We start from the raw sequence: 24,531 nt of genomic DNA on the forward strand, positions 1-24,531 counted from the left end.
TCCGAAAGAACAAATACCATCTTAGTGTATATCTGTTTCAAGTGTTGACAAGCACTCAGTCGAAGTAAGGTTAGGATCCATCATGTTGGATCCGTATCCGTTGACGAATGACAAGTGGGATATGGAACAAGAACCTGGGTATGTTCCACTGTCAGAGGTATGAGAACGATTTTCGCTTATAATTTTCGACTCGGCTATTTCTCGACAAGTGTCCCTTACCTCAGATTGATACATTTACCTGGGTGTGTTCCACTGTCAGAGGTATCAGAACGATTTTCGCTTATAATTTTCGACTCGGCTATTTCTCGACCAGTGTCCCTTACTTCAGGTTGATACGTTTACGCGTCTCCATCAGCCCTGGAAGTTTGTAACATCGCCATGGAATCAGCATATATGTAATTGTTAGTGTAAAGTATTCGATACTGCGTAGGACTTTGGCGATTACCCTGACACCACTGACGGTGTTTCTTTCTGCAAGGAAACTGGTGTAATAAAGAAGTCAAATGTTTGCAGAAAATAAATATATTTATCCATTTTCAGGTATATACATGAGAAGTGATTGCCGTTTGGTCGTAGGGTTGTCGGGACACGGGGACAGTTCAGCCCAGCAGGACGCCGTTGCGGGCCTTGGCTTCCAGGTGGGCGACGGCGTCGGCGACCTTGCCGGCGGCGACCTCAGGGGTGTCCAGGGGTACACCGCCGGGTCCGATCACGATGTTGGCCGGTCCGTACGCGGCGTAGCCGGGGTGGATGGGGGCCGGCGCCACGATGGTGTGGGCGGCGGCGTATCCGAGGGCAGCGGGGGCGACGGCCGCGTAGCGCAGGGCCGGCACGGCGGCGGCGTAGCGGAGGGCGGCGGCGGGGGCGAGCAGGCCGTGGCCGGCCAGCACAGTGGCGGCAGGCGTCCTGGCGGCGATCACGGCGGGGACGGCGGCGATGGCAGCGGGGGCGGCGGCGGCCACGACGGCGGGGGCGGCGTTCACGACGGCGTCGCGGGCCCTCGTCTCGGCGACGGCGGCGGCGTGCGACGCCTTGGCGGCGGCCACCTCAGGGGTGTCCAGGGGCACACCACCAGGTCCGATCACGATGTTGGCGGGGCCGCCAGGAGGGATGGTGCGGACGACAGCGGGGGCGGCGGCTATGACCGCCGGCGCGTGGGCGGCGAGGAGGCCGGGGGCGGCGATGCCGCGGGCCAGCAGCGCAGGCGCCGACAGGTATCCGGGGGTGGCGACGCACACCGCCAAAACGGCGCTCAGGACGACCTGCCAACCAGAAGGTATCACTCAACGTGATGGCGCAGCAAACCATAAAGTAGCAACGTCATTCCCCACACTTCTGGCTGAACAATCCTGAACTTGTCTATGCAGTGAGATTTCACAGTTTCCCTTTCGATGTGGGGAAAGGCTTATACATAATGACCTCTGACTGCTATTTATCTGATAACATTACATAAAGCATTCCTCAGTATTTCAATTGGGTTGTAGTTTTTGGATGTAATCTTCTACTTCAACAACTACACAAGTTGGCGTAATAGTTAATACATCGTCCCAGTATTAGGGAAGACTGGGAAGTGAATCTCGTTCCAGCCATCACAACTTCATTTCCCGACATTTCAACAAACCACTTTAGACGAATGCCAGGATGCTTCTATCTCTAGTTCGCCTAGAAGCCCTTCCCTATAGAGTCTCGTCAATATGAAGTTAAACTACAGGGATTCATCTTATCGAGATGATGCGGTTTGTCCTAAAAGCCGTTTGAGAATCACAGTTATAACTTCGTCATTCTTTACATACGCTTATGCCTGACAAGTAAGTTAATCACTTGGGACTTTCAATCCAGGTGATCTAAAATAAGGACACGTACGATGACTCGATTCGTCTATTAGAAATAGAGAACCTTGAAATAACAAAGTGATTGAAGTGGATGAAGGTAGTTCCCGTTTTGTGTCTGGATAGTCGATACCCGCGTGAAGTGCAGGCACTATAATCGAAATATTAGTAATGACGAATCTACTTTTTTGAAACCTAATCAAGAAAATTTAGAGAAGTACAGTGGGACATGCAGAAGACGGACACTTGGTAAAGGGACTGACAGTTGACTCGCAAGACTAACAAATGTAGCGTGGAGTACGTAACTAGGCGCAAATATTTATCTATTTATTTATTTATTTATGCATTTATTTTACCTGGTAAGATTAGGACCTTCACGCCCTCTCTTACACCTAACCAGGCATAATCGTTGTTATAGCGTTACAGTATTCTCAAACAAACACTAAAAGCAATTACAGACATTAAAAATCTCAGTTTATGCGTATAGACCGATTTAAATGGGGGAGATCACATAGTAGGAAAGAAAAATTGCCAGGCTCTTGCCGGCCGCTGTCGCCGAGCGTTTCTAGGCGCTTCAGTCTGGAACCGCGCTACCGATACGGTCGTACTTTCGAATCCTGCCTCGGGCATGGATGTGTGCGATGTCCTTGGGTTAGTTAGGTTTAAGTAGTTCTAAGTTCTAGGGGACTGATGACCTCAGATGTTAAGTCTTGTAGTGCTCAGCGCCATTTGAACCATTTTTTAACCAGGCTGTGATTCAATGGAAGAATCCTCAGAAAGTGAAGTCCACCTAACAATGAGGTGCTTTATAAATAGCTGCCGCTACCTATTTGGAATCCTTATCAGATGAAATCGATACAGGAAACGCAGAAGATACAAAGAAGAGCAGAGGGGGGTCGTAACAATTTAATTTAGTAAGCGTGAAAATGTCACGCAATTGTTCAACCAACTACAGTGACGGAGCGACGTTGTTCATTGTAGAAAGTTTCACTGTTAAAAATATGAGAGCGTACGTCAATAAAATCGTAAACCAAGCCACTGGTCCCTCCCATGTTATCTCGCGAAAAGACGAAGACGGTAAAACTCGAGAGATTCCAGCTCACACAGAGACTTACATTCGCGATTGGAGCAGTAAAGGACGGGGGTGATATACGAAATACCCTCCGCCTTACCCCATATGTTGGCTTGAGGATTATGGATGTAGATGTAGATGTTGTTAGTAACTTACTTCTCTCAGGCAACGGACGGGGACAGACAGGTGTTATAAAAAGGATAAAGTTGACAAAAGATTTTGTAAATCAGTTATGGCAGTGGCAAAATTTGAAGAAAGGACTTTCAGAGGATGTGCAGTATCGTAACTCGTGAGTGAATAAGTGTGTAAAGAGAGTAGGGCTGGCGACTAAAATAACCTGCATGCCAATCGTTCACCCAAAGTGCGTGGCCTTATACCCGTACTTCAGAAACACTGGAGTAATTTTCTCATTCATTCATATCAACTACACCCAATGTTGTTTGTTTGTTGAGCTCTTCAGTCCGGTGACTGGTTAATGCAGTCCATTCTGTGCCAGGCTCTCCGTTTCCATAGATCTGTTGCAGCCTACTCCAATTCGAACCTGCTTGCTGTAGTCTAGCCTTTGTCTCCCTCTACGTTTATACTCATCACCGTTACTCCTGTCACCAAACTGATTCCTTAAGGCCTCTACAAGTGTCCCATAAATCTATGTTCAAATGTTTGTGAAATCTTATGGGACTTAACTGCTAAGGTCATCAGTCCCTAAGCTTACACACTGCTTAAGCTAAATTATCCTAAGGACAAACACAAACACCCATGCCCGAGGGAGGACTTGAACCTCCGCCGGGACCAGCCGCACAGTCCAGGACTGCAGCGCCCGAGACCGCTCGGCTATTCCCGCGTGGCCCCTAAAACTATCTTTTTCTTTTCTTTTCTTTTCTTTCAATCAAGTGAGGCCATTAATTTGTTTTCTCCTCAATTCGATTCAGTACCTCCTGATTAGCTATCACATTTGTCCATCTAACCCTCAGTATTCTCTTGCAGCACAGCTCAACTGATGATTAGCCGAGATCGCGTTATATGTGATATTACCTGATGGTTGTAATTGAACTGAAATTGCTCGCGGAGGTGTAGTATGGGCTAGAATTATCGTATGGCAGCGAAACGTGGTAGGTATGCCAATGCGTTAATGCAGTACCGTCCTGTTTTGGCCGCCAGCATCTTGTCGTTTCTCACTTGTTTAATCTTTTCTGTCCACTTCTTGTTCCTAATCCTTTAGATATGGAAGCCGGCCGTTGTGGCCGAGCGGTTCTAGGCACTTCAGTCTGGAACCGCGTGACCGCTACGGTCGCAGGTTCGAATCCTGCCTCGGGCATGTATGTGTGTGATGTCCTTAGGTTAGTTAGGTTTAAGTAGTTCTAAGTTCTAGGGGACTGATGACCTCAGATGTTAAGTCCCATAGTGCTCAGAGCCATTTAAACCATTTTTTGTTTTAGATATGGAAGCACTTCTATACGTCTCTCTTGCATCCACAGCGGCAAATTTGCACCTGGTGGCCAAAATTGGAACTAAATTTTTTTCAGTGTAAATCGGATCCACATTAACTCATTAGAATCTGTACCAAGTTTCGCTGTCATACAATAGCTACAACCCATACCCAACCTTTTTGAATAGCTGCACTTCAATTATGACTGCGCAATATACCCTTTCTGTCTCCTAATTTTTCCTTTAATTGCTGCTTCTCACCTAATTCCTGGATGTCTCTGAGTTCTTGTGTACCTGCTCCCAACACTTGCGAGAAGTACTCCTAAAGATACTGTACTTTGCTATTCGCGATTACTGAAACTCCTGCAGTTTGGTTACTCTAAATCTGCCAGTAGTCGCAGTGAGGAGTACCGGTGACTTACCAGGACCTTCATGATGCTGTGGACGGCTGCAGCTGCTGAACTGTGCCGAGACAGACCGCCGGCCGCCTTATATATGGACCGGCGTCCTCGTTGGCCTGGTGGCGTGCCGCGCCTCTTCGTCGCCCGAGGACCCGGGCGGGACCAGCGCAGCAGCGCGGCGTCGCGTGTGGCGCCCACGGCAGAGGAGCGCGCCAAGGCCGCCCCGGACGCCGCTCTGATTGGACGCGGAGGACGACCTGGGCCCTGTCCACCGGCAGCGCGTCGGCGACCTCGCCCCCCTTCTTCCGCGTCGTCGCGACCCAGGGACCCCGGTCAAGTTGTTCTCATCCGGATCCGCTGCGGGTGACCGGTCACCAAACAACTATGCAAATTTCTTCTTCCGCTCTCATTTACGAGGTTCTTTCAATAAACAATGTTCCAACCATTTTTCTTTCCAGCCTTCGATGTGCAGGGTGTTACAAAAAGGTACGGCCAAACTTTCAGGAAACATTCCTCACACACAAAGAAAGAAAATATGTTATGTGGACATGTGTCCGGAAACGCTTACTTTCTATGTAAGAGCTCATTTTATTACTTCTCTTCAAATCTTAATCGTGGAATGGAAACCCACAGCAACAGAACGTACAAGCGTGACTTCAAACACTTTGTTACAGGAAATGTTCAAAATGTCCTCCGTTAGCGAGGATACGTGCATCCACCCTCCGTCGCATAGAATCCCTGATGCGCTGATGCAGCCCTGGAGAATGGCGTATTGTATCACAGCCGTCCACTATACGAGCACGAAGAGTCTCTACATTTGGTACCGGGGTTGCGTAGACAAGAGCTTTCAAATTCCCCCATAAATGAAAGTCAAGAGGGTTGAGGTCAGGAGAGCGTGGAGGCCGTGGAATTGGTCCGCCTCTACCAATCCATCGGTCACCGAATCTGTTGTTGAGAAGCGTATGAACACTTCGACTGAAATGTGCAGGAGCTCCATCGTGCATGAGCCACATGTTGTGTCGTACTTGTAAAGACACATGGCCCGCACGTTCACCGGATATGACGTCCCCGGATTTGTTTCTGTGGGGAATGTTGGAGGGTATTTGCTATCGTGATCCACCGACAACGACTAACATGCGTCAGCGCATTGTCAATGCTTGTGCAAACATAACGGAAGGCGAACTACTCGCTGTTGAGAGGAATGTCGTTACACGTATTGCCAAATGCATTAAGGTTAACGGACATCATTTTGAGCATTTATTGCATTAATGTGGTATTTACAGGTAATCACGCTGTAACAGCATGCGTTCTCAGAAATGATAAGTTCACAGAGGTACATGTATCACATTGGAACAACCGAAATAAAATGTTCAAACGTACCTACGTTCTGTATTCTGATTTTAAAAAACCTACCTGTTACCAACTGTTCGTGTAAAATTGTGAGCCATATGTTTGTGACTATTATAGCGCCATCTATCACAAAGCGAAAAAAGTAGTCCAACTAAAACATTCATATTTCTTTACGTACTACATGAATATGTAATAAAAATTGGGGTTGCTATTTAAAAATACGTTGTTGATATCCGTTTCACCTATGGCAGCGCCATTGGGCGGGGCAACTATAGCGCCGTCTGGTTTCCCTCTTCAAGCTAGACGAGATTCGTTCTTTCTAGTTTTTTCGTTTGATGCTTATTTGGTGACATATTTGGCCCGGTCACTATCAATGGACTACCCTGTATACAGCGTGTTACAAGAAGGTACGGCCAAACTTTCAGGAAATATTCCTCATACACAAATAAAGAAAAGATGTTATGTGGACATGTGTCCGGAAACACTTAATTTCCATGTTAGAGCTCATTTTAGTTTCGTCAGTATGTAATGTACATCCTCGATTCACCGCCAGTTGGCCCAATTGAAGGACGGTAATGTTCACTTGGGTGCTTGTGTTGACATGCGACCCATTGCTCTACAGTACTAGCATCAAGCACATCAGTACGTAGCATCAACTGGTTAGTGTTCATCACTAACGTGGTTTTGCAGTCAGTGCAATCTTCACAAATGCGGAGTTAGCAGATGCCCAATAGATGTACGGATTAGACCGGGGCAATAGCCGTGGCGCGGTACGTTTGTATCGAGACAGATTTCCAGAACGAAGGTGTCCCGACAGGAAGACGTTCGAAGCAATTGATCGGCGTCTTAGGGAGCACGGAACATTCCAGCCTATGACTCGTGACTGGGGAAGACGTAGAACGACGAGGACACCTGCAATGGACGAGGCAATTCATCGTGCAGTTGACGATAACCCTAATGTCAGTGTTAGAGAAGTTGCTACTGTACAAGGTAACGTTGACCACTTCACCGTATGGAGAGTGCTACGGGAGAACCAGTTGTTTCCGTACCATGTACAGCGTGTGCAGGCACTATCAGCAGCTGATTGGCCTCCACGGGTACACTTCTGCGAATGGTTCATCCAACTATGTGTCCTCATTTCAGTGCAAATGTTCTCTTTACGGATGAGGCTTAATTCCAACGTGATCAAATTGTAAATTTTCACAATCAACATGTGTGGGCTGACGAGAATCTGCACGCAATTTTGCAATGACGTCATCAACACAGATTTTCTGTGAACGTTTGGGCAGACATTGTTGGTGATGTCTCGATTAGGCCCCATGTACTTCCACCTACGCTCAATGGAGCACGTTATCACGATTTCATACGGGATACTCTACCTGTGCTGCTAGAACATGCTATGGCAGCGCGATCTAGCCAACCATAGCGCCATCTGGTTTCCCCCTTCAAGCTAGACAAGTTTCGTTCTTTGTAGTTTTTTCGTTTGACGCTTATTTCGTCAGATATTTGGCCCGGTCACGATCAATGGACCACCCTGTATACATATGAAAACGTCCTTTTAACTGCTCCAAATTTGATGTTTCTTCTGCACATTTGTGAAGTTTCGAATAATTCCGTCAGATCGCAGAATCATAGTGAACCATCGAAATAGCATCTACCGAAGACACTCGTTGCAAGCCTCATACTGTACTTTAATTCTTCGTTGCGGAAAAAGAAATCCCTTTTGTGTTAAGAATACGCTAATGATGCAGTTGATAGGATTACTGTTAGGTGATGCGTTAAGACGGTTAACCGTCAGCAAGTGTGGAAAGGCCGCACGGGGTAGCCGCACGGTCTCGGACGTCCTGTCACAGTCTGCGCTGCTGCCGCCGTCGGACGTTCGAGTCCTCCATCGGGCATGGCTGTGTGTGTTGTCCTTAGCGTAAGTTAGTTTAAGTTAGATTAAGTAGCGCGTAAGCTTAGGGACGGATGACCTCAGCAGTCTGGTCCCATAAGACCTTATCACAAGTTTTCAAAAGTGTGGAAACGGAGATGCACGATCCGCCACGTTTGGGAGGTCCTGCCACAGCCATTACTCTCGACTTAGTGAACTTCACGGATGCCGTAATTTGTAAAGACCAGCACCGGAAAACTGATTCTACAGCTATTGGTCAGGAATGAAAGTGCAGGTGCAGTGATTAAGACTCTTGCATATTTAAACGTGTGCTCCAGATGTGTTCGACAATGCTCACAACAAACCACAAGATTCAAAGAAGAACCGATTCATCTGAACAGTTAGAGCAGTTAAGGTCAATGGAGAGGTCTTTCTATTAATGGTCGTTACAAGTGACTTAATAGGGATGCATCATTCTGAGCCAGAAAGAAAGTCATGGGTATCAACCACAATTTCTCCCCCCCCCCCCCCCAAAAAAAAAAAAAAATTCAAGGCAGCTTTCTCTGCCGGTAAAGTCTTGGTAACAATGATGGTGTTATTCTCGCGGCTGTGTTGCCAAAGGGATCAATCACTGAATCAGTGGCGTATGTGAAGACTCCGAATAAACGTAATAACACTTTCTGACGTGTTCGGTCTGAGAAGAATCCTAAAGATATCGTTACTCAACACAACAGTGCACGCCCACACACAAGTCTCAGCATCCATCCCGTATTGGACTGATCTATTTCGTCCACTTAAGGATTCAACACGTGGGGCACACTTTCGAGATGATAAAATCGTAATTCATGCAGTCAGCACTAGGCTAAGAGCAAAGGACAAGAGCTTTCACCTGTAGGGAATACAAGCTCTTGCACAACACCTGCGTAAGTCCACAGAACGTGATAGGGACTATGGAGAAAATTATTACGTGTGAAAGAAATGTTTATTAATACCGACAACAAATTCCAACCCTTCAGGAATTTATATCTTCCCAGGAAAGAATAGTGAGGTATTATTTATTGAATAATGTTCCTAATCCACGTTAGAAACAGGTCAACTTTGAGGCGTTCAATGATTTCGAAAGTAAAGTTCTATGTTCTGACTTGGCAGAAAATCCTAAGAAATTTTGGTCTTATGTCAAAGCGGTAGGTGGATCAAAACAAAGTGCCCAGACACTTTGTGACCAAAATGGTACTAAAACAGAGGATGACAGACTTAAGGCCGAAATACTGAATGTCTTTTTCCAAAGCTGTTTCACAGAGGAAGACTGCACTATAGTTCCCTCTCTAGATTGTCGCACAGATGACAAAATGGTAGATATCGAAATAGACGAAACAGGGATAGAGAAACAATTAAAATCGCTCAAAAGAGGAAAGGCCGCTGGACTTGATGGGATACCAGTTCCATTTTACACAGAGTACGCGAAGGAACTTGCCCCCCTTCTTGCGGCGGTGTACCGTAGGTCTCTAGAAGAGCGTAGCGTTCCAAAGGATTGAAAAAGGGCACAGGTCATCCACGTTTTCAAGAAGGGACGTGCAGAACTATAGATCCATATCTCTAACGTCGATCACTTGTAGAATTTTGGAACACGTATTATGTTGAGTATAATGACTTTTCTGGAGACTAGAAATCTACTCTGTAGGAATCAGCATGGGTTTCGAAAAAGACGATCGTGTGAAACCCAGCTCGCGCTATTCGTCGACGAAACTCAGAGGATCATAGACACGAGTTCCCAGGTAGATGCCGTGTTTCTTGACTTCCGCAAGGCGTTCGATACAGTTCCCCACAGTCGTTTAATGAACAAAGTAAGAGCATATGGACTATCAGACCAATTGTGTGATTGGATTGAAGAGTTCCTAGATAACAGAACGCAGCATTTTATTCTCAGTGGAGAGAAGTCTCCCGAAGTAAGAGTGATTTTAGGTGTGCTACAGGGGAATGTCGTAGGACCGTTGCTATTCACAATATACATAAATGACCTTGTGGATAATATCGGAAGTTCACTGGGGCTTTTTGCGGATGTTGCTGTGGTATGTCGAGAGGTTGTAACAATGGAAAATTGTACTGAAATGCAGGAGGATCTGCAACGAATTGACGCATGGTGCAGGGAATGGCAATTGAATCTCAATGTAGACAAGCGTTATATGCTGCGAATACATAGAAAGCAAGATCCTTTATCATTTAGCTACAATATAGCAGGTCAGCAACTGGAAGCAGTTAATTCCATAAATTATCTGGGAGTAGGGATTAGGAGTGATTTAAAGTGGAATAATCATATAAAGTTGATCGTCGATAAAGCAGATGCCATACTGAGATTAATTGGAAGAATCCTAAGGAAATGCAGTCCGAAAACAAAGGAAGTAGGTTACAGTACACTTGTTCGCCCATTGCTTGAATATTGCTCACCAGTGTGGGATCCGTACCAGAAAGGATTAATAGAAGAGATAGAGAAGATCCAACGGAGAGTAGCGCGCTTCGTTAGAGGATCATTTAGTAATCGCGAAAACGTTACGGAGATGATAGAGAAACTCCAGTGGAAGACTCTGCAGGAGAGACGCTCAGTAGCTCGGTACGTGCTTTTGTTGAAGTTTCGAGAACATACCTTCACCGAGGAGTCAAGCAGTATATTGCTCCCTCCTACGTATATCTCGCGAAGAGACCACGAGGATAAAATCAGAGAGATTAGAGCCGACACAGGGGCATACCGAAAATCTTTCTTTCCACTAACAATACGAGACTGGAATAGAAGGGAGAACCGATAGAGGTACTCAAAGTACCCTCCGCCACACGCCATCAGGTGGCTTGCGAAGTATGGATGTAGATGTAAATACATTGCCCTCTAAAGCAGCACAGGCGAGAGGTGACAATCGGAGGTAGATGTGAGCCATATAGTGGCTCACCAGACATGCTGCTTTTCTGCACTTGACTTATTGTGACTAATGAATCAGCACACGCAGCAATCAACATTCAGTCTTGAGGCGGCCCGAAAGTCTTCTATGCTCCTTCCTACTAACACAGAAGTTGCTGACCTTGCTGAGTTCTTCAGATGCACGGCCTGCCATGAAGTAAAAATCAGCTGTGTACATTTGTTAGAAAGGTCCATGGAGTTATTTAAATTCGTTATTTTTAAGAAGTAAGTTAATATTTACAGGTTTCACTGTAACTGCCCATCATAATCATTTTCGTATCCTTACAGCGAGCCGGGAAGAACGTTTATAACAATTTGCCTCTATTAATCTCTATCTTGATATACTTCTTGGTTTGGTATTGTTTCCCAGTTTTATCCTAGAGTCTTCAGAACTTTCTTAATTTGATCCATACGTGTTTTTCTGGCTCGTCCTATTGGTCTTTTCTCCTGTACGTTTCTATTCAAGTACTGTTTTGGCAAACGGTTATCCATCATCCTCTTCACAAGTCTAAACCAACTAAACCGTCCGATATTCACCTCTCATTCACTGACAGTTCCTCTTGCACATCTTCCCTGATATATTCGTTCCTAATTTCATCTCATCTAGTCTTCTGCAAGACTGATCGCAGAAACTTCATTTCGCATGCTTGTAACCTGCTCAAATATGGCTTGTTAATTACATACCACTCCATGTCATAATCGGCAGGAGATACGTTTTAAACATGGTCTGTTTGGCTCTCTCAGGAACTCTTTTGTCCCACACAAGGTTGTGCTCTTGGTGAAAAAATTCAGATCCCTTTCTTACTCTGTTCTGAAGTCGGAGACTGACAGTTCCATTTCCTTGTATTGTACTTAATTGATAATGCAATTGTCTCTCCATCTATCATCAGGTTTCCCTCGCTGGATGTCCTCCTCATAATCATTGGTACAGTTTTGCTCTTGCTTACTGTCAGCAGATACTCTTTAGACTTGGAGTTCCGTTCATCTAATCTTTCCTGTACCTCAACATCTGTTTCTCTACAAATAGTTCCACCATCAGCAAGGACTAAAGCACCAGACGATTTTTCGCCTCCTTGATTTCGTTTATATTCACATCCATAAGTACAAAGAAAACGTAATGGGGAAAGTTTACTATCCTGTAGCACTCCTCTCTCTATCCTCAACCAGTTCGATCTACCATTACCCATTTGTACAAAAGTTTTGAAGCCTTTATATAGCATTTGCCCTTTGCTTAGTGGGAAATTAGGAACAATTGCTTTTTCTAAACACTCCCAAATCTTGCACATTAGAACACTGTCACAATCTTGGTCTAACCCCAGGACCAAGATTTTGAGATCTTTACCCGCTTCCTAATACTTTTCCATTATGTGTCTTAATGCTAATAAGGGGTTTTTTGTTCCTCAGCTTCTTCTGTATCCATGTTGTTCCTCGTCCAACTGGTTTTCTAACAACGGTCTTCCTCTTTTCTCAATAATCAGTACCAATATGTTAAGACAGTGTGACAACAGGGTGATTCTGCTATAATAAGAACACTTTCTCCTATTTCCTTTCTTGAACACTGGTATTATAATCCCCTTTTTCCAGTTATCTGGTTCGTTATTTTCCTTCCAAATGACTCTCTGTTTTCGATGTAGCCATCAAATTCCTTGGATGCATGGTGCCTTCTTCATGTCTGCTGCCAATTCATCTGGCCTGGCTGACTTGCTTTCCATCATCTGCTTCAAGGCATTCTCGAAGACTGCCCAGGTAATAGCTGGTTGTTCCACTTCAGGTGCTATTAAATCCTTTATTTCTTATTCTTCCTCTATTATTTGCTTGTCATTCATTAAAGTATTCATTGAAGTATTTTTTCATCTCTGCTCTGATCCCTTTTGCAACCTGTACTATCATGTTCTCTTTTTATTGCTTTTATACCTTCACTATTTGATCTTTTGCTTTTTCCAATATGTATAGCATTTTCTTGTTTCCACTGCTGTCCTTCGCTAGTCTTTTAGTGAATAGTCCCCAGCTTCCCTTCTATTCTTCCTTCATAACGTTTTTAACCCTAAGTTTCTTGTTTCTATATGACTGTACAAATGTGGATAGCTTTTAAACATCTGCTGGTTTAATCTCTTGGATATGTTTTTGTTTCTCCGCATCTTTCATTTTCTTTGCTACGTTCCGTTATTTAATACCTTTCTTTACCCTGTCTTTCCATGAATTGATTTCCATCTATTTTTACTTTACCACTTATTTTACCACAGACTTGTACAGTGTAATTTACTGACGTTGACTTAAATGCTTCCCACTCTTCATTTGCACTACCTGTTTCACTGGGTACTAACTTTCCAGTTACCAGACTTTGATAGATGTTCTTCTTTTCTGCTTCCTTCAGTCTCCACTCTTTAATCCTTGCCATTTTTCTGGAACAGGTTGTGATAGTCACTCTTTCCTTAATGTTATCTATGGAGTCTATGATAATTGTCCAATGATTCTGTCCATATAACTTTTACATCTCTTACTCTTCCTTCAGATGTTTGTCTATTGCCACATAACCGACAGCTGAACTGCTTCTTCCATCCCAGAGATATCTGGTCGTTTTAAGGATGTCTCTTTTCATGAAGGCAGCGTTCTTTATGGTGAGGTTATTTCTTACACAGAAGGCTAACACACGATCTTCTTCAGCATTTATTCTTCCATTTCAAAAAACACCCAGCACCTCTTCATATCCAGATCTGTCTACTCCAATCTGACAATCTGGGCATTCAGATCATCCGTTACCATGGCGTTATTTTCCTGGACTTGATCTCGCAGTTCCTGAAAGAAGACTTCTTTTTTCTTATCGCTAAATCCTTGTTGTGGGCACACACTTGTACAATTATGAAATTATTCTTCCCCGTATTTGTTCCGACTTCATTGTTGTAGGTGACATCTGCATCATCGCTGCCCCTATGAAGCACTAGTCCCACTCCACCTTTTGCCATGTTTTGACATCGAAGCGGGTGTATATTGCATTCTCCCCTCATTCCTTTCTATTTTGTTTCATTTATTCCAAGTATATACTTTGCTTTCTCTCGATCAAATCTATTACCTCTTCTATCGTTCCAGTTATTGTTAAGACGTTTAGAGTACTCACTCTTAATCTATTCTGCTGTTTAGGTCCATGCCTTGTACGGTTGTCACGTTTACAATTCCATCTCATGTTTCCAGCGTAAGCATCGGACTCCAACGGTTGTCCCAGAGGCATATGAAGACAAGTCTACATTTGGTTTATTTAATTCGGGTCTCGTTCTCGTGCTGAAAGCAATACACTCATACTTAGCTGTTGACGTGCTGGGCCTACACAGATGAGGAATTTCTATTGAGGTTGTAACGCCGTAAATGCATATCCTCCTATTTCCATTTATTGTACTATAAATTTTTTCCTTATTTTGTTACCTGAATATATGACATTTCTGTGCCTTTGTATATTGTAATTGTTATATATATATATATATATATATATATATATATATATATATATATATATATATATATATATATATATGTTGGTTTGTTTTGTGAATATTATTTGTATTTATACGCTGGGTCTGGCCTAGGGAAAACTATGCTATCGAACTAATATATCGATAGGTCATGTGGAGAACCAAAGTGTTTAGGATCTTTGGTAGTGTTAACTCTGTCGCGTGGAGCGCGGGCAGAGAGAGAGAGTCTGGCTGGAGTAGCGAGTGGAGCAGGTGTGTTGTGTGAAGCTCCCGCGAGTTGCCGCGCTTTCGGGGTTTGGCAGCATGTAATTGCGCTCGACTTGCGATGATAGTTTCTGACATGGTGTCGCGGACGGGAAGCATTAGCTGGCGCACATCAAGAGCCCGTTTCGTCTGGTGACCGTGTCGAGAAGAAGGCGCGCCAACATCCAGCTTCTGCAACAGCGACGGCCGACAATGAGTGACTGTCGCCACCTCCTCGATCGACGGGTTCAAACCTTCAATCAACCAACAAGGAAGACTGGAAGCACGTAAAGTTTTAGAACAGTATGGCAGACCTCTGCTTTTCAAACTTTTCAAATTGTTGCATCACAAAATTACAGCAACTTAGCATGAACGTTTGTTGCTCATTGTCCCAATTGCATTACCAAGCAGGGTCCATTCCTTCTCCGGGATGAACGCGAGTGTCGTTGAAATTCAAACGCCAGCATCATTCGATTTCACTGCTTTAATTTCAAAGTTCAGTTAAGGTATTCATAGCTGGCTACAATATTTAGATTACACAAGCACAAATTAAAGGTGCGAGTTTTGTTAACGTATTTTAGCTTACCTGTGACTGCAGCTCAGCTTGGTACGTACTAAAATTTACTATTATTAATTGTTCAGAATCATTTAATTCAAGTTCAAAGTTAAATCCCTTATTTCTAAATTGCGTAGATTCAAGTAGCTTTTGAAATGATTGTTGAGGTAGTCCACGACTAACCGTATTTTACTGAATTTCGATGTGCTTCAGAAAGAAAGCTCACTATTAACTTCAGTCACTAAATTAAGTTTCGATTTTCCGGTTTTATTAATTCTTTTGCTAAATTAAGTCAGAGTGTAGCGAAGTTTATTACTTCTGACAAACTTTCAGTTTTCACACTACACGTGTCAACCTTCAGTTGCCACGCTTCTAGTGTAATAACCTTTCTTTTTCAGTTACTATAGTAATTGTCCTTAGGACTGGTGACCGTAATTTCCCCCAAATCTCAAATATCTAATTACCGCTAGTTAATTGTTAACGTAACGGCCGCACATTTACTTTCTTTATTAACTTTACCCCTTTTCAAAATTAATTTCCACCAGTTCATTTGCATTTTTCCTTTCATTTAGATGCAACCCTTTCCTCCCTCTTTACCGACAGATTAACTTCGGTGACGATTGCTTTTCCCAAATTTCCATTAGGTATACGCGGTTTAATTTTTCACTGTCATTAAGGTCGATAAGTGAGGGGGAGGTTACAAGGTCTACTCCCTTGGCCTTTGAAGACCTCTCTTTTCAACGAGGAAGTGGTGTCGCCTTCGACTTAACCAAAGAGAGGATAGGTTGCCACTTCCACCGTTTCTGCCATTCCGAAGGTGTCTTTCTCTGGAAAAGCGCCGTTGGGCTCTTCGCTCATAGCTCTGGGCATGGGTTCTACGCTATAGCCGTGAAGGTGTGGGTCACTGTTTGAACATAGCCATCCTTTCACACCGGCGTGCTGGTTAATGGATACCCATCGCCGAAACGTGGATGCGTCAGACAAGAATTTGCTGAAGCGGAGGACAGGGCAGGTGACACTGCCTCCCTTGAGCCGTGTGATATCACGACCAAGGGCGCTATAATTGCTGAATGAAGAAAAATTCTTTCATTGAAATATCATTTCTGTGTTGTCACTTTGTGTACACACATTTGCTACCAAGTGCGTCGTAACTAACTGTTCCAAAAATGGAAGGAAGAAACTATGCAGAGTTTGCACTAATCCTTCCATTCTTAGGCATCACATACACACACACACAAACTGTTTTCCTCTCTAGCAGCCAGCTGTTATTGAAAGTACCGCACTTCTCCACTTCTCATCAGCTAGAAGGCAGGTTATAAAATCACATTGTGTTTAATAACTACTACTACGCAGACCCTCACTTTCGTGAGTATGAGAGTTCAAGTTTATGACTCCGCAACGCGCCATTAGAAACTTATACCCTCCGAAAGAAAGTCATCCACGAACGAACATAAAGCTGTAACCATTAATCAAATTATCCAAAACAAACATTCTCTCAGTCTCCACGAAAATGACTAGAACTGCAATATCTGACCAGAGACGCGGCTCAACTCAGACGTGAAATTCGTCTCCCAGTATTAAATTAGAGAGAGAAAGATCTCTTTTCTGATTGGCCAATTAACAGAATAGCCAGTCAGCTTTATATTTGGACTCACACAACCAATCCCAATACCGAAATCAATTTCGAAGAAATTGCAGAATAATACATTCCCAAAAACACAAATAAATGCAAATTAACACCATTTTAATCTTCTGAGGGACTGAAGTAAGTATTGTTAGCCTAAAATACCGAAACACTAGCTGCCTTAGACAGTCATTTTACACCGTATGTGTGACTCTCGTTGAGGCTACTTAGCCTGATTCCCACACTAATCATATATAGTTGTTAACAATTTCAATAATGCATACTCCATATACATGCCGTACTCATTCCGTCATTCACTCAGACAACACGAGGACATGAAAATAGTACTATCCAGCAGATAAACAAATATCAGCAGTCTGAAACTGAAGGTGTTTCAGCATTTTCATCAAAATGCAGTTTTTTCTATTATTCAATAAGCTATTTTGTCACTTTCAAATTGGTATATTTTGCTCTAAACTAAATCTTAATACAAAATTATATAAATTTCTACCAAGTGGTTTGGTCGCTATGTGATCAAGTATGAAACGGAAGTCCAAAGTTCAGGAGTCAGTCCTCGGTATGTCCTTGTATATTTTCTTCTAGCACATCTGGCTATTACAGGGTTATGTGAGAAATATAAAGCTGAATAGTGGTCTGGAGACCACCTTAAATTGTAGCTCCTCATGCAATTGACAGAGTCCGTGAGATCAAAGGGCAGAGGACAGTAAAACCTCGGTAATTCGAGATATAGGGACTGAATGGAGGTCGAATTTGTGAAAAAAAAAAACAAATTACACGAAGAGTGATACTTTTAGAGACCTTCTACTCAAAAACAGTTTCAGAACTTGATGTTCACAGTATTATTACAGTAAACAAAAGTTATTTCATCTATTAACGTATTACTTAGATTTCGCTTTAGAAATAATGTTCTAGTAGAAACTCAAAGATTGCACTGTAAACAAATACGTTTTACATAAACTGCTGTGTAATTGTTACTGTTTTTGATTTTGTCCAAGCATTTCAGTGCTAAGACTTTCATCTCTTCTGTTTTCAAGAGACAGCGCTCATATTGGCGAGAAACGGCAGAGACAATAATAAATAGGTAACACGACTCGACTACACACACACCGCTCTGAGCCTGAGCTGCCATTAGCTGACTGGCGGTGGGTGAAACAACAATAGCGGGTGAAGCAGGAACGACTGTGAACAATGTATGTACGCTCAGTTCGTCCATCCGTCATCCACCTGAGATTAAACAGATGCTCGAATTGCCGGGACTCGAATTACTGAGGTGTCACTGCACTACTTCCACAGTGCACTGTGGTGCTTAAATCAAGCTTTGTTAATCGCTATTCACTACTTTCGTTTTACTAGATGAACAAATAGTACTAACACTCAGGCTAAAACTAAAACCTCAATCCACCAATGGTAATGCTTTACCGCTGCTACGGTAACATTTATTTTCTGATCTGATCCCACGTAATTTTTCTTATCACTTTCAACTGAGGAAGTCGAGCAGAATTCACTGCCAAAGGCTTATAATTAGTTCACCTGCACTCTCTGCGGCACATCGGTCAGGTTCTTGGGTCCGGCACCACAAGAGGAAATGCCATTCTCAGTGAAAATCTATTATCAGCCAACTGATGTTGTTTATAAAGGTACTACAAGTTACAACAGGTCTCAGGTTACGCGCTGTATGTGGTTCAGATCGGGAGATCAGAGAAAGTTTCAGAGTTTACTGACTTGTTAGATTTTAAGCCATCCTTTGTGAAAACGTTTTTCCTTTTCTCAAGTGTATTTCGTGTAGTAAATGACACTCTGGTTTCACAGTACCAAGTCGAGTAGTCTATTATTGTCGCTTCAGTGACACTATGAATTGCTATCCCGCAGCAGTTGCCCGCAATTCTTGAGATACAAATAGATGACAGCGTCCAGTTTTTAACTTGGTTGATTCTTATAATATCTTTTTGTTCCTAACAAACTCGAAGGTACCCTACAATTGTTTTGTGTGTTCGTAAGCTGTTGCCGTTTCTTTATGAATTCCACAGAAAACAAGTATACAACGTTTCTCTCTCTCTCTCTCTCTCTCTTTCTCTATGAAAGTGTAAAAATGGGGAAGTAGGATCATCGTTTAACGTCCTGTAGCTGACGAGATCGTTAGAGACGCAGAAAAAGTAGGTGTGTTGGGGAATGGAATTGGTCCTACACCTTCAAAATGATACTCCTAGAGTTAACCACAAGCATTTCAGTAAAATCTCAGAATTCCTAAATCTGGTTGGTCGAAAGAGGATTTTAAATGAATTATACATCTACTGCAAACAGAATTTCGTACCTCTGTAGTTAAGATTTCAACTCTCTCTAACATTCTACATGTTTGCAACATATAAAACGCCGTGAGAGCAAAATGTAAGGGACGCAATAAGTATGACGTAAGGCTGTCATTCAACTATTTAAACGATTTCCATTCAGTATGTAGATGTCAGTTTGCCTATCAGTTTCTTTGCTTCAAGATATACAGCTGTGGATCAGTCAGGTTATCAAGTAAGGCAAGATATGACATCAAGTGAAGCCTCATTCAACACGCTGCTTTTTGCAGTTCTTCGTGACTAATAAATAACATTACTATTGTACATTCTATGCTGAAAATTATGATTCTCTGTAGGCTACATACAATGTATCTAATATTCTGATACATTTACAAGAGAAAACTTTTATGAAATTAATGTAATCTATTTTTGGAAAACTGGCTTGAAAAATTAGGCAACCCACATGCACTGGAAATATTTTAGACTGTTTAGCTAGAAACGGGTCTGATCTCATCGACATTCTCACTACAGAAACAGGGATTTTCGATCTTCATATTATAATAGCGACGATGGTTACTTAAGTTAAAGAATCTGTCAGGAGAGAAAGTTAATTCTAGAAAAAGCAGGTCATCAGTTGTTACCATCCCACTTAGATAATAAATGGACATATTTAGCTCCAGTATAACGGGCTAGAAGGTTTGTGAGCAAAGTTTAAACTGATTGTAGATCGCGCTCTGGAGACATATGCGCCAGGTAAATGGATTAAGGATGGATAGGACCCTCCGTGGTTTAATAATGAAGCTCGTAAAATGCTGAGGTAACAAATATTGTTGCACTCCCGGTGCATAAAAAGAGTGCGCAAATGTTGACAGGTAAAAGTGAGTAGAAATTCGTGCATCCGTAAGAAGATCAATGCGCGAAGCATACAAGAGCTGCAACCACCATAGATCAGCGAAAGATCTTACAGAGAACCCGAGAAAATTCTTATCATACTTAAAACAGCTAAGCGGATCGAAAGCTTCCACCCAGTCACTTGTCGACCAGTCTGGGGTGTCAACAGAAGACAATAAAAGGAAAGCTGCAATTTAAAATTTCACGTTAGGAAATCACTAATCAAAGAAACATACCGTCGTTTGAAAGTCGTACAGACTACCACATGGAGGACATAAATTGTCATCCATGGGTGGAGAAGTAACTGAAAGAGTTGAAAACAAAGACACCGGGTCCAGATGGAATCCCAATTTAGTTTTACAGAGAGTACTTTGCGGGACTGTTCACTTACTTAGCTTGCATTTATCACAAATCTCCCGCCCAACGAAAAGTCGCAGACAAATGGGAAAAATCGCAGATGGCTCCTGCATATAAGAGATGTAAAAGGATTGACTCGCACAATTACAGACCAATATCTTTAATATCAGTTTTCTGCAGGATTCTTGAACATGATTTGAGCTCGAATATTGTAAGCTTCACTGAGACAGAAAAATTTCTCTCCAAAAGTCACTACGAACTGAGAAACATAGCTTATCCTCTTCTCACATGATTCCCTACAAACCATGAATGGAGGGCAACAGGCGGATTCTATATCTCAGACTGTTGACGAAGCTCCGAGCATACGGTTTAGGCCCAGATACGTGAGTGACTCGAAGACTTTTTAAGTAATAGAACCGAGTACATTGTCGTCGATGGCGAATGTTCATCAGAGACCAGGAGTGCCCAGGGAAGCGAGATAGGACCACTTTTCTCTCTACGTTTATAAATGGCATGACGGACAGGGTGAGCAGCAATTTACGGGTGTTTGGTGATGACGCTATGGTGTACGGAAAGGTATCGCCGTTCAATGGCTGCAGAATTTACAGAATGACTTAGACAAAATTTCTAGTTGGTGTGATGAACGGCAGCTTGTTCTAATTTATAAATGGGTAAATTAATGAGGTTGAGTAGGATAAACAGCCCTATAACGTTCGAATGCTGAGTTAATGGGGTGCAGCTCAACACAGTCACTTCGATTAAATACCTTGACATAATGTAGCAAAGCGATATAAAATGAACTGAGCACGTCAGGTCGGTAGCATGGAAGGCGCACTCTCGCTTTCGTTTCATTGGGAGAATTTTAGGAAAGTGTTGCTCATCCATAAAGGAAATGAAATGAAACGTCGTGTGGCTAGGGCCTCCCGTCGGGTAGACCGTTCGCCTGGTGCAGGTCTTCCGATTTGACGCCACTTCGGTGACCTGCGCGTCGATGGGGATGAAATGATTATGATTAGAACAACACAACACCCAGTCCCTGAGCGGAGAAAATCTCCGACCCAGCCGGGAATCGAACCCGGGCCCTGAGGATTGACAGTCTGTCACGCTGACCACTCAGCTACCGGGGGCGGACTATCCATAAAGGAGACGGCGTGTAGAACACCAGTGCGACCAGTTCGTGAGCACTGTTCGCATGTCTGCGGTTCCCTCCAGGTCGGACTAGAGGAAGACATCGAAGCTATTCACAAGTATACCGCCATATACGAGGGTCGTCCTCAAAGTTAAGTTCCGTTTCCATTTCTATCCGCGGCAGCGCTACGAGCGCAGTTCCGAGCGTGCGCGGCAGTTACTCTGCCTCAAGTAGAAGACGTACGCCATTTTCAGATCGCTGCTGCCGACGTGTGCTTTGTAGTACTTCTTTATAATGTCATCCGTAATTTAAAATGCCGCCGCATGTGAAATCTGATTTGTGATTCGTTTACTAAATGCAAAGAACGTTAAGGCAAAGGAAATTCAAAGGTAAATCTTCGAGGTTTACGGACAAAATGCTATGAATGATTCAATGATTAGAAGATGGGTCAGACTGTTCCATGAAGGACATGATGAAGTGCACGGTGAAGAACGAAGTGGACCCTTGTCTGTGCTTACTGATGAACTGGTTCACACAATTCAAGAGAAGATTAAGCACAACCGTTAGTTTACACTTAGTAAACATGGAAATGCCGTGTGGCTAGGGCCTCCCATCGGGTAGACACCACATCGGTGACTTGCGTGTCGATGGGGATGAAATGATGATGAAAGACACACAACACCCAGTAATCACGAGGCAGAGAAAATCCCTGGCCCCGCCGGGAATCGAACCCAGGACCGCGTGCGCGGGAAGCGAGAACGCTACCGCAAGACCACGAGCTGCGGACCTTTACACTTAGTGCCCTTGTTGTACGGCAAACAATGGAATGGAGGCACAGTTCATCCCCAACGAAGGTTAAGCCTAAGCAAATCTTGTCACCTCGAATAGTCATGTGCACCGCTTTTTTTTTTATATATATATATAAAAGGCATTTTGCTGATTGATTTCTTACCGCGAGGCCGGCCGCGGTGGTCTCGCGGTTCTAGGCGCGCAGTCCGGAACCGTGCGACTGCTACGGTCGCAGGTTCGAATCCTGCCTCGGGCATGGCTGTGTGTGATGTCCTTAGGTTAGTTAGGTTTAAGTAGTTCTAAGTTCTAGGGGACTAATGACCACAGCAGTTGAGTCCCATAGTGCTCAGAGCCATTTGAACCATCTTACCGCGAGGCCAAAAAATGCACGTGGTTACTGCGAGACCATTAAGAAATTGCGCCGTGCAATACAGTACAAGCGACGAGGATTACTGTCAAAAGGTGTTGTTTTTTTCCACGATAGTGCCCGACCTCCCACGGTGAATGTGACCAAACAACTCTCCCGGGGGAAGCGTTTGATCATCCTCCGTACAGCCCGGACCTCGCTCCTACAGAAAAAAAAGTGTGTGAAGTCTTATGGGACTTAACTGCTAAGGTCATCAGTCCCTAAGTTTACACACTACTTAATCTAAATTATCCTAAGGACAAACACATACACCCATGCCCGAGGGAGGACTCGAACCTCCACTGGGACCAGCCACACATCGCTCCTAGAGACTTTCATCTATTCTTACGCCTGAAATCTGTCCTTGGTGGTCAACACTTCAACGACGATGACGAGCTGAAAGAACATGTTACCACATGGTTGAATACACAGGCGGCAACCTTCTATGAAGAAGGCATACAAAAACTTGTGCCACGCTATGACAAGTGCCTACAAAATTTCGGAAGCTATGTAGAAAAGTAGTTTAAGAGCTACAGATTTTTGTAAATAAATATTTTTTCTGTATCGGTACACGTTTGTTTTATACAACCAAACTGAACTTACTTTGTGGACATACCTCGTATGTTACCGTTAGGTTCGACCAGCATGCTAGTATTACGGAGATGCTTCATGAACTCAAATGAGAATCTCCGGAGGGAGACAATGGTCTTTTCGCAAGTTGCTATTGCGCAAATTTTTGGAGAACCGATATTTGAGGCCGACTGCGAAACGACTCTACTGCCATCAACGTGACCATGAAGATAAGATACAAGAAATTAGGGATTTTAGATAGTGGTTTCTCCCTCGTTCTATTAGTGAGTGGAACGGGAAGCGAAATGACTAGTAGTGGTACAAGGTGCCGTGCGGTGGAATGCAGAGTATGCATGTAGATGTGTATGTAGATGTTTATTACATCAAACTACTAATACGCGAAGCAGTTAGAGGTAATATAAACCTTGGAAGTGAGATATGAAAACAAACTTTATTAGCGTATAGTAGGTGAAATTACTTTTAGTCGATCCAGACTTTAACGCCATCCTGTTCTGAGAAACTGAATTAAGAGAGCTATTGCTGTCAAACGAAGTTGTTCAGTGAGAAAAAACTTATGACCAATGTAGATTACCCTCTTTATAAGATAAGCATAAAGAAAAAAATAAGTATTTAGTGCCCTTCGAGATCTTATTCTCGAAGTTTAATCGCCATGACGCCAGGTTCGAAGGAATTGCGTAAGGCGCTCAGACAACCTCGTGGCAATCTGGAGGTGAGCCACATTTCGACATCAATTCGATGCAGGCTGCATCGTCATACCAGCTCCAAATTCATAATCACCACACACAGCGACGTCGGTGTCAGTAATTAGTGGAATTATTCTCCTTAGAGACAAGTACTACACCCTACACCGAACGTCTGTCAATAGATTTTAAAATGGCCTCCTCCAATTCGTGCAGAATATTTGATGACTGTTAGATATTAGATTTACGATTAATTTGTGCTACCTTCGAAAGCATATGTTGTTTCAAAGTCCTTCTTCCTTCTCCTCTTCTTCTTCTTATTCTTCTCCTTCTTCTTCTTCTGCATTTTTAGCCTCTTGCGTCTTAACAGATTGTCTGTTCATGTATTTTCAGGCTATTCTCCTTTATCTGAGGTTTTATTAGCTAACACTAATTTGGGAAGATGTGTCTTGTACATCCTCTGAGTCTACCAAGTGTCGCAGTATTTAACTGCTCAAAGAAATGCATCCTTTCCTTTGTATTTATCACAGTAGTCCACATTTGTTCATAATAAGTGTAGAGAGTGCTTGAACGTTCGCTGTTCGCAGTATGGTTATGG

General features: G+C 43.3%; 1 protein-coding gene across 1 annotated transcript; it reads right to left on the bottom strand.

Annotated features, from left to right (window-relative positions):
* Positions 1-506: 506 nt before the first annotated feature.
* LOC126252708 (cuticle protein 18.7-like) lies at positions 507-24,279 on the bottom strand. Its single transcript, XM_049953611.1, has 3 exons — positions 24,198-24,279; positions 4,749-4,960; positions 507-1,262 (listed from the first exon to the last, which is right to left on the bottom strand). The coding sequence occupies exons 1-3, from the start codon at positions 24,277-24,279 to the stop codon at positions 600-602; spliced, it is 957 nt and encodes a 318-aa protein (XP_049809568.1). The 3' UTR covers positions 507-599.
* Between the last annotated feature and the right edge of the window lie 252 nt (positions 24,280-24,531).

The sequence above is a fragment of the Schistocerca nitens genome, chromosome 4, assembly GCF_023898315.1.
Source record: "Schistocerca nitens isolate TAMUIC-IGC-003100 chromosome 4, iqSchNite1.1, whole genome shotgun sequence".
Taxonomy (NCBI): Eukaryota; Metazoa; Arthropoda; class Insecta; order Orthoptera; family Acrididae; genus Schistocerca; species Schistocerca nitens.

Excerpts from the sequence above, each read along its gene's own strand:
- LOC126252708 (XM_049953611.1), bottom strand. The coding sequence starts at position 24,279 with ATGCAGAAGAAGAAGAAGGAGAAGAATAAGAAGAAGAAGAGGAGAAGG. Across the intron at positions 4,961-24,197 it reads AACAACATATGCTTTCGAAG|CGGCGTCCGGGGCGGCCTTG; the intron begins GTAGCACAAATT and ends GTCCAATCAGAG. Across the intron at positions 1,263-4,748 it reads ACAGCATCATGAAGGTCCTG|GTCGTCCTGAGCGCCGTTTT; the intron begins GTAAGTCACCGG and ends TCTGGTTGGCAG.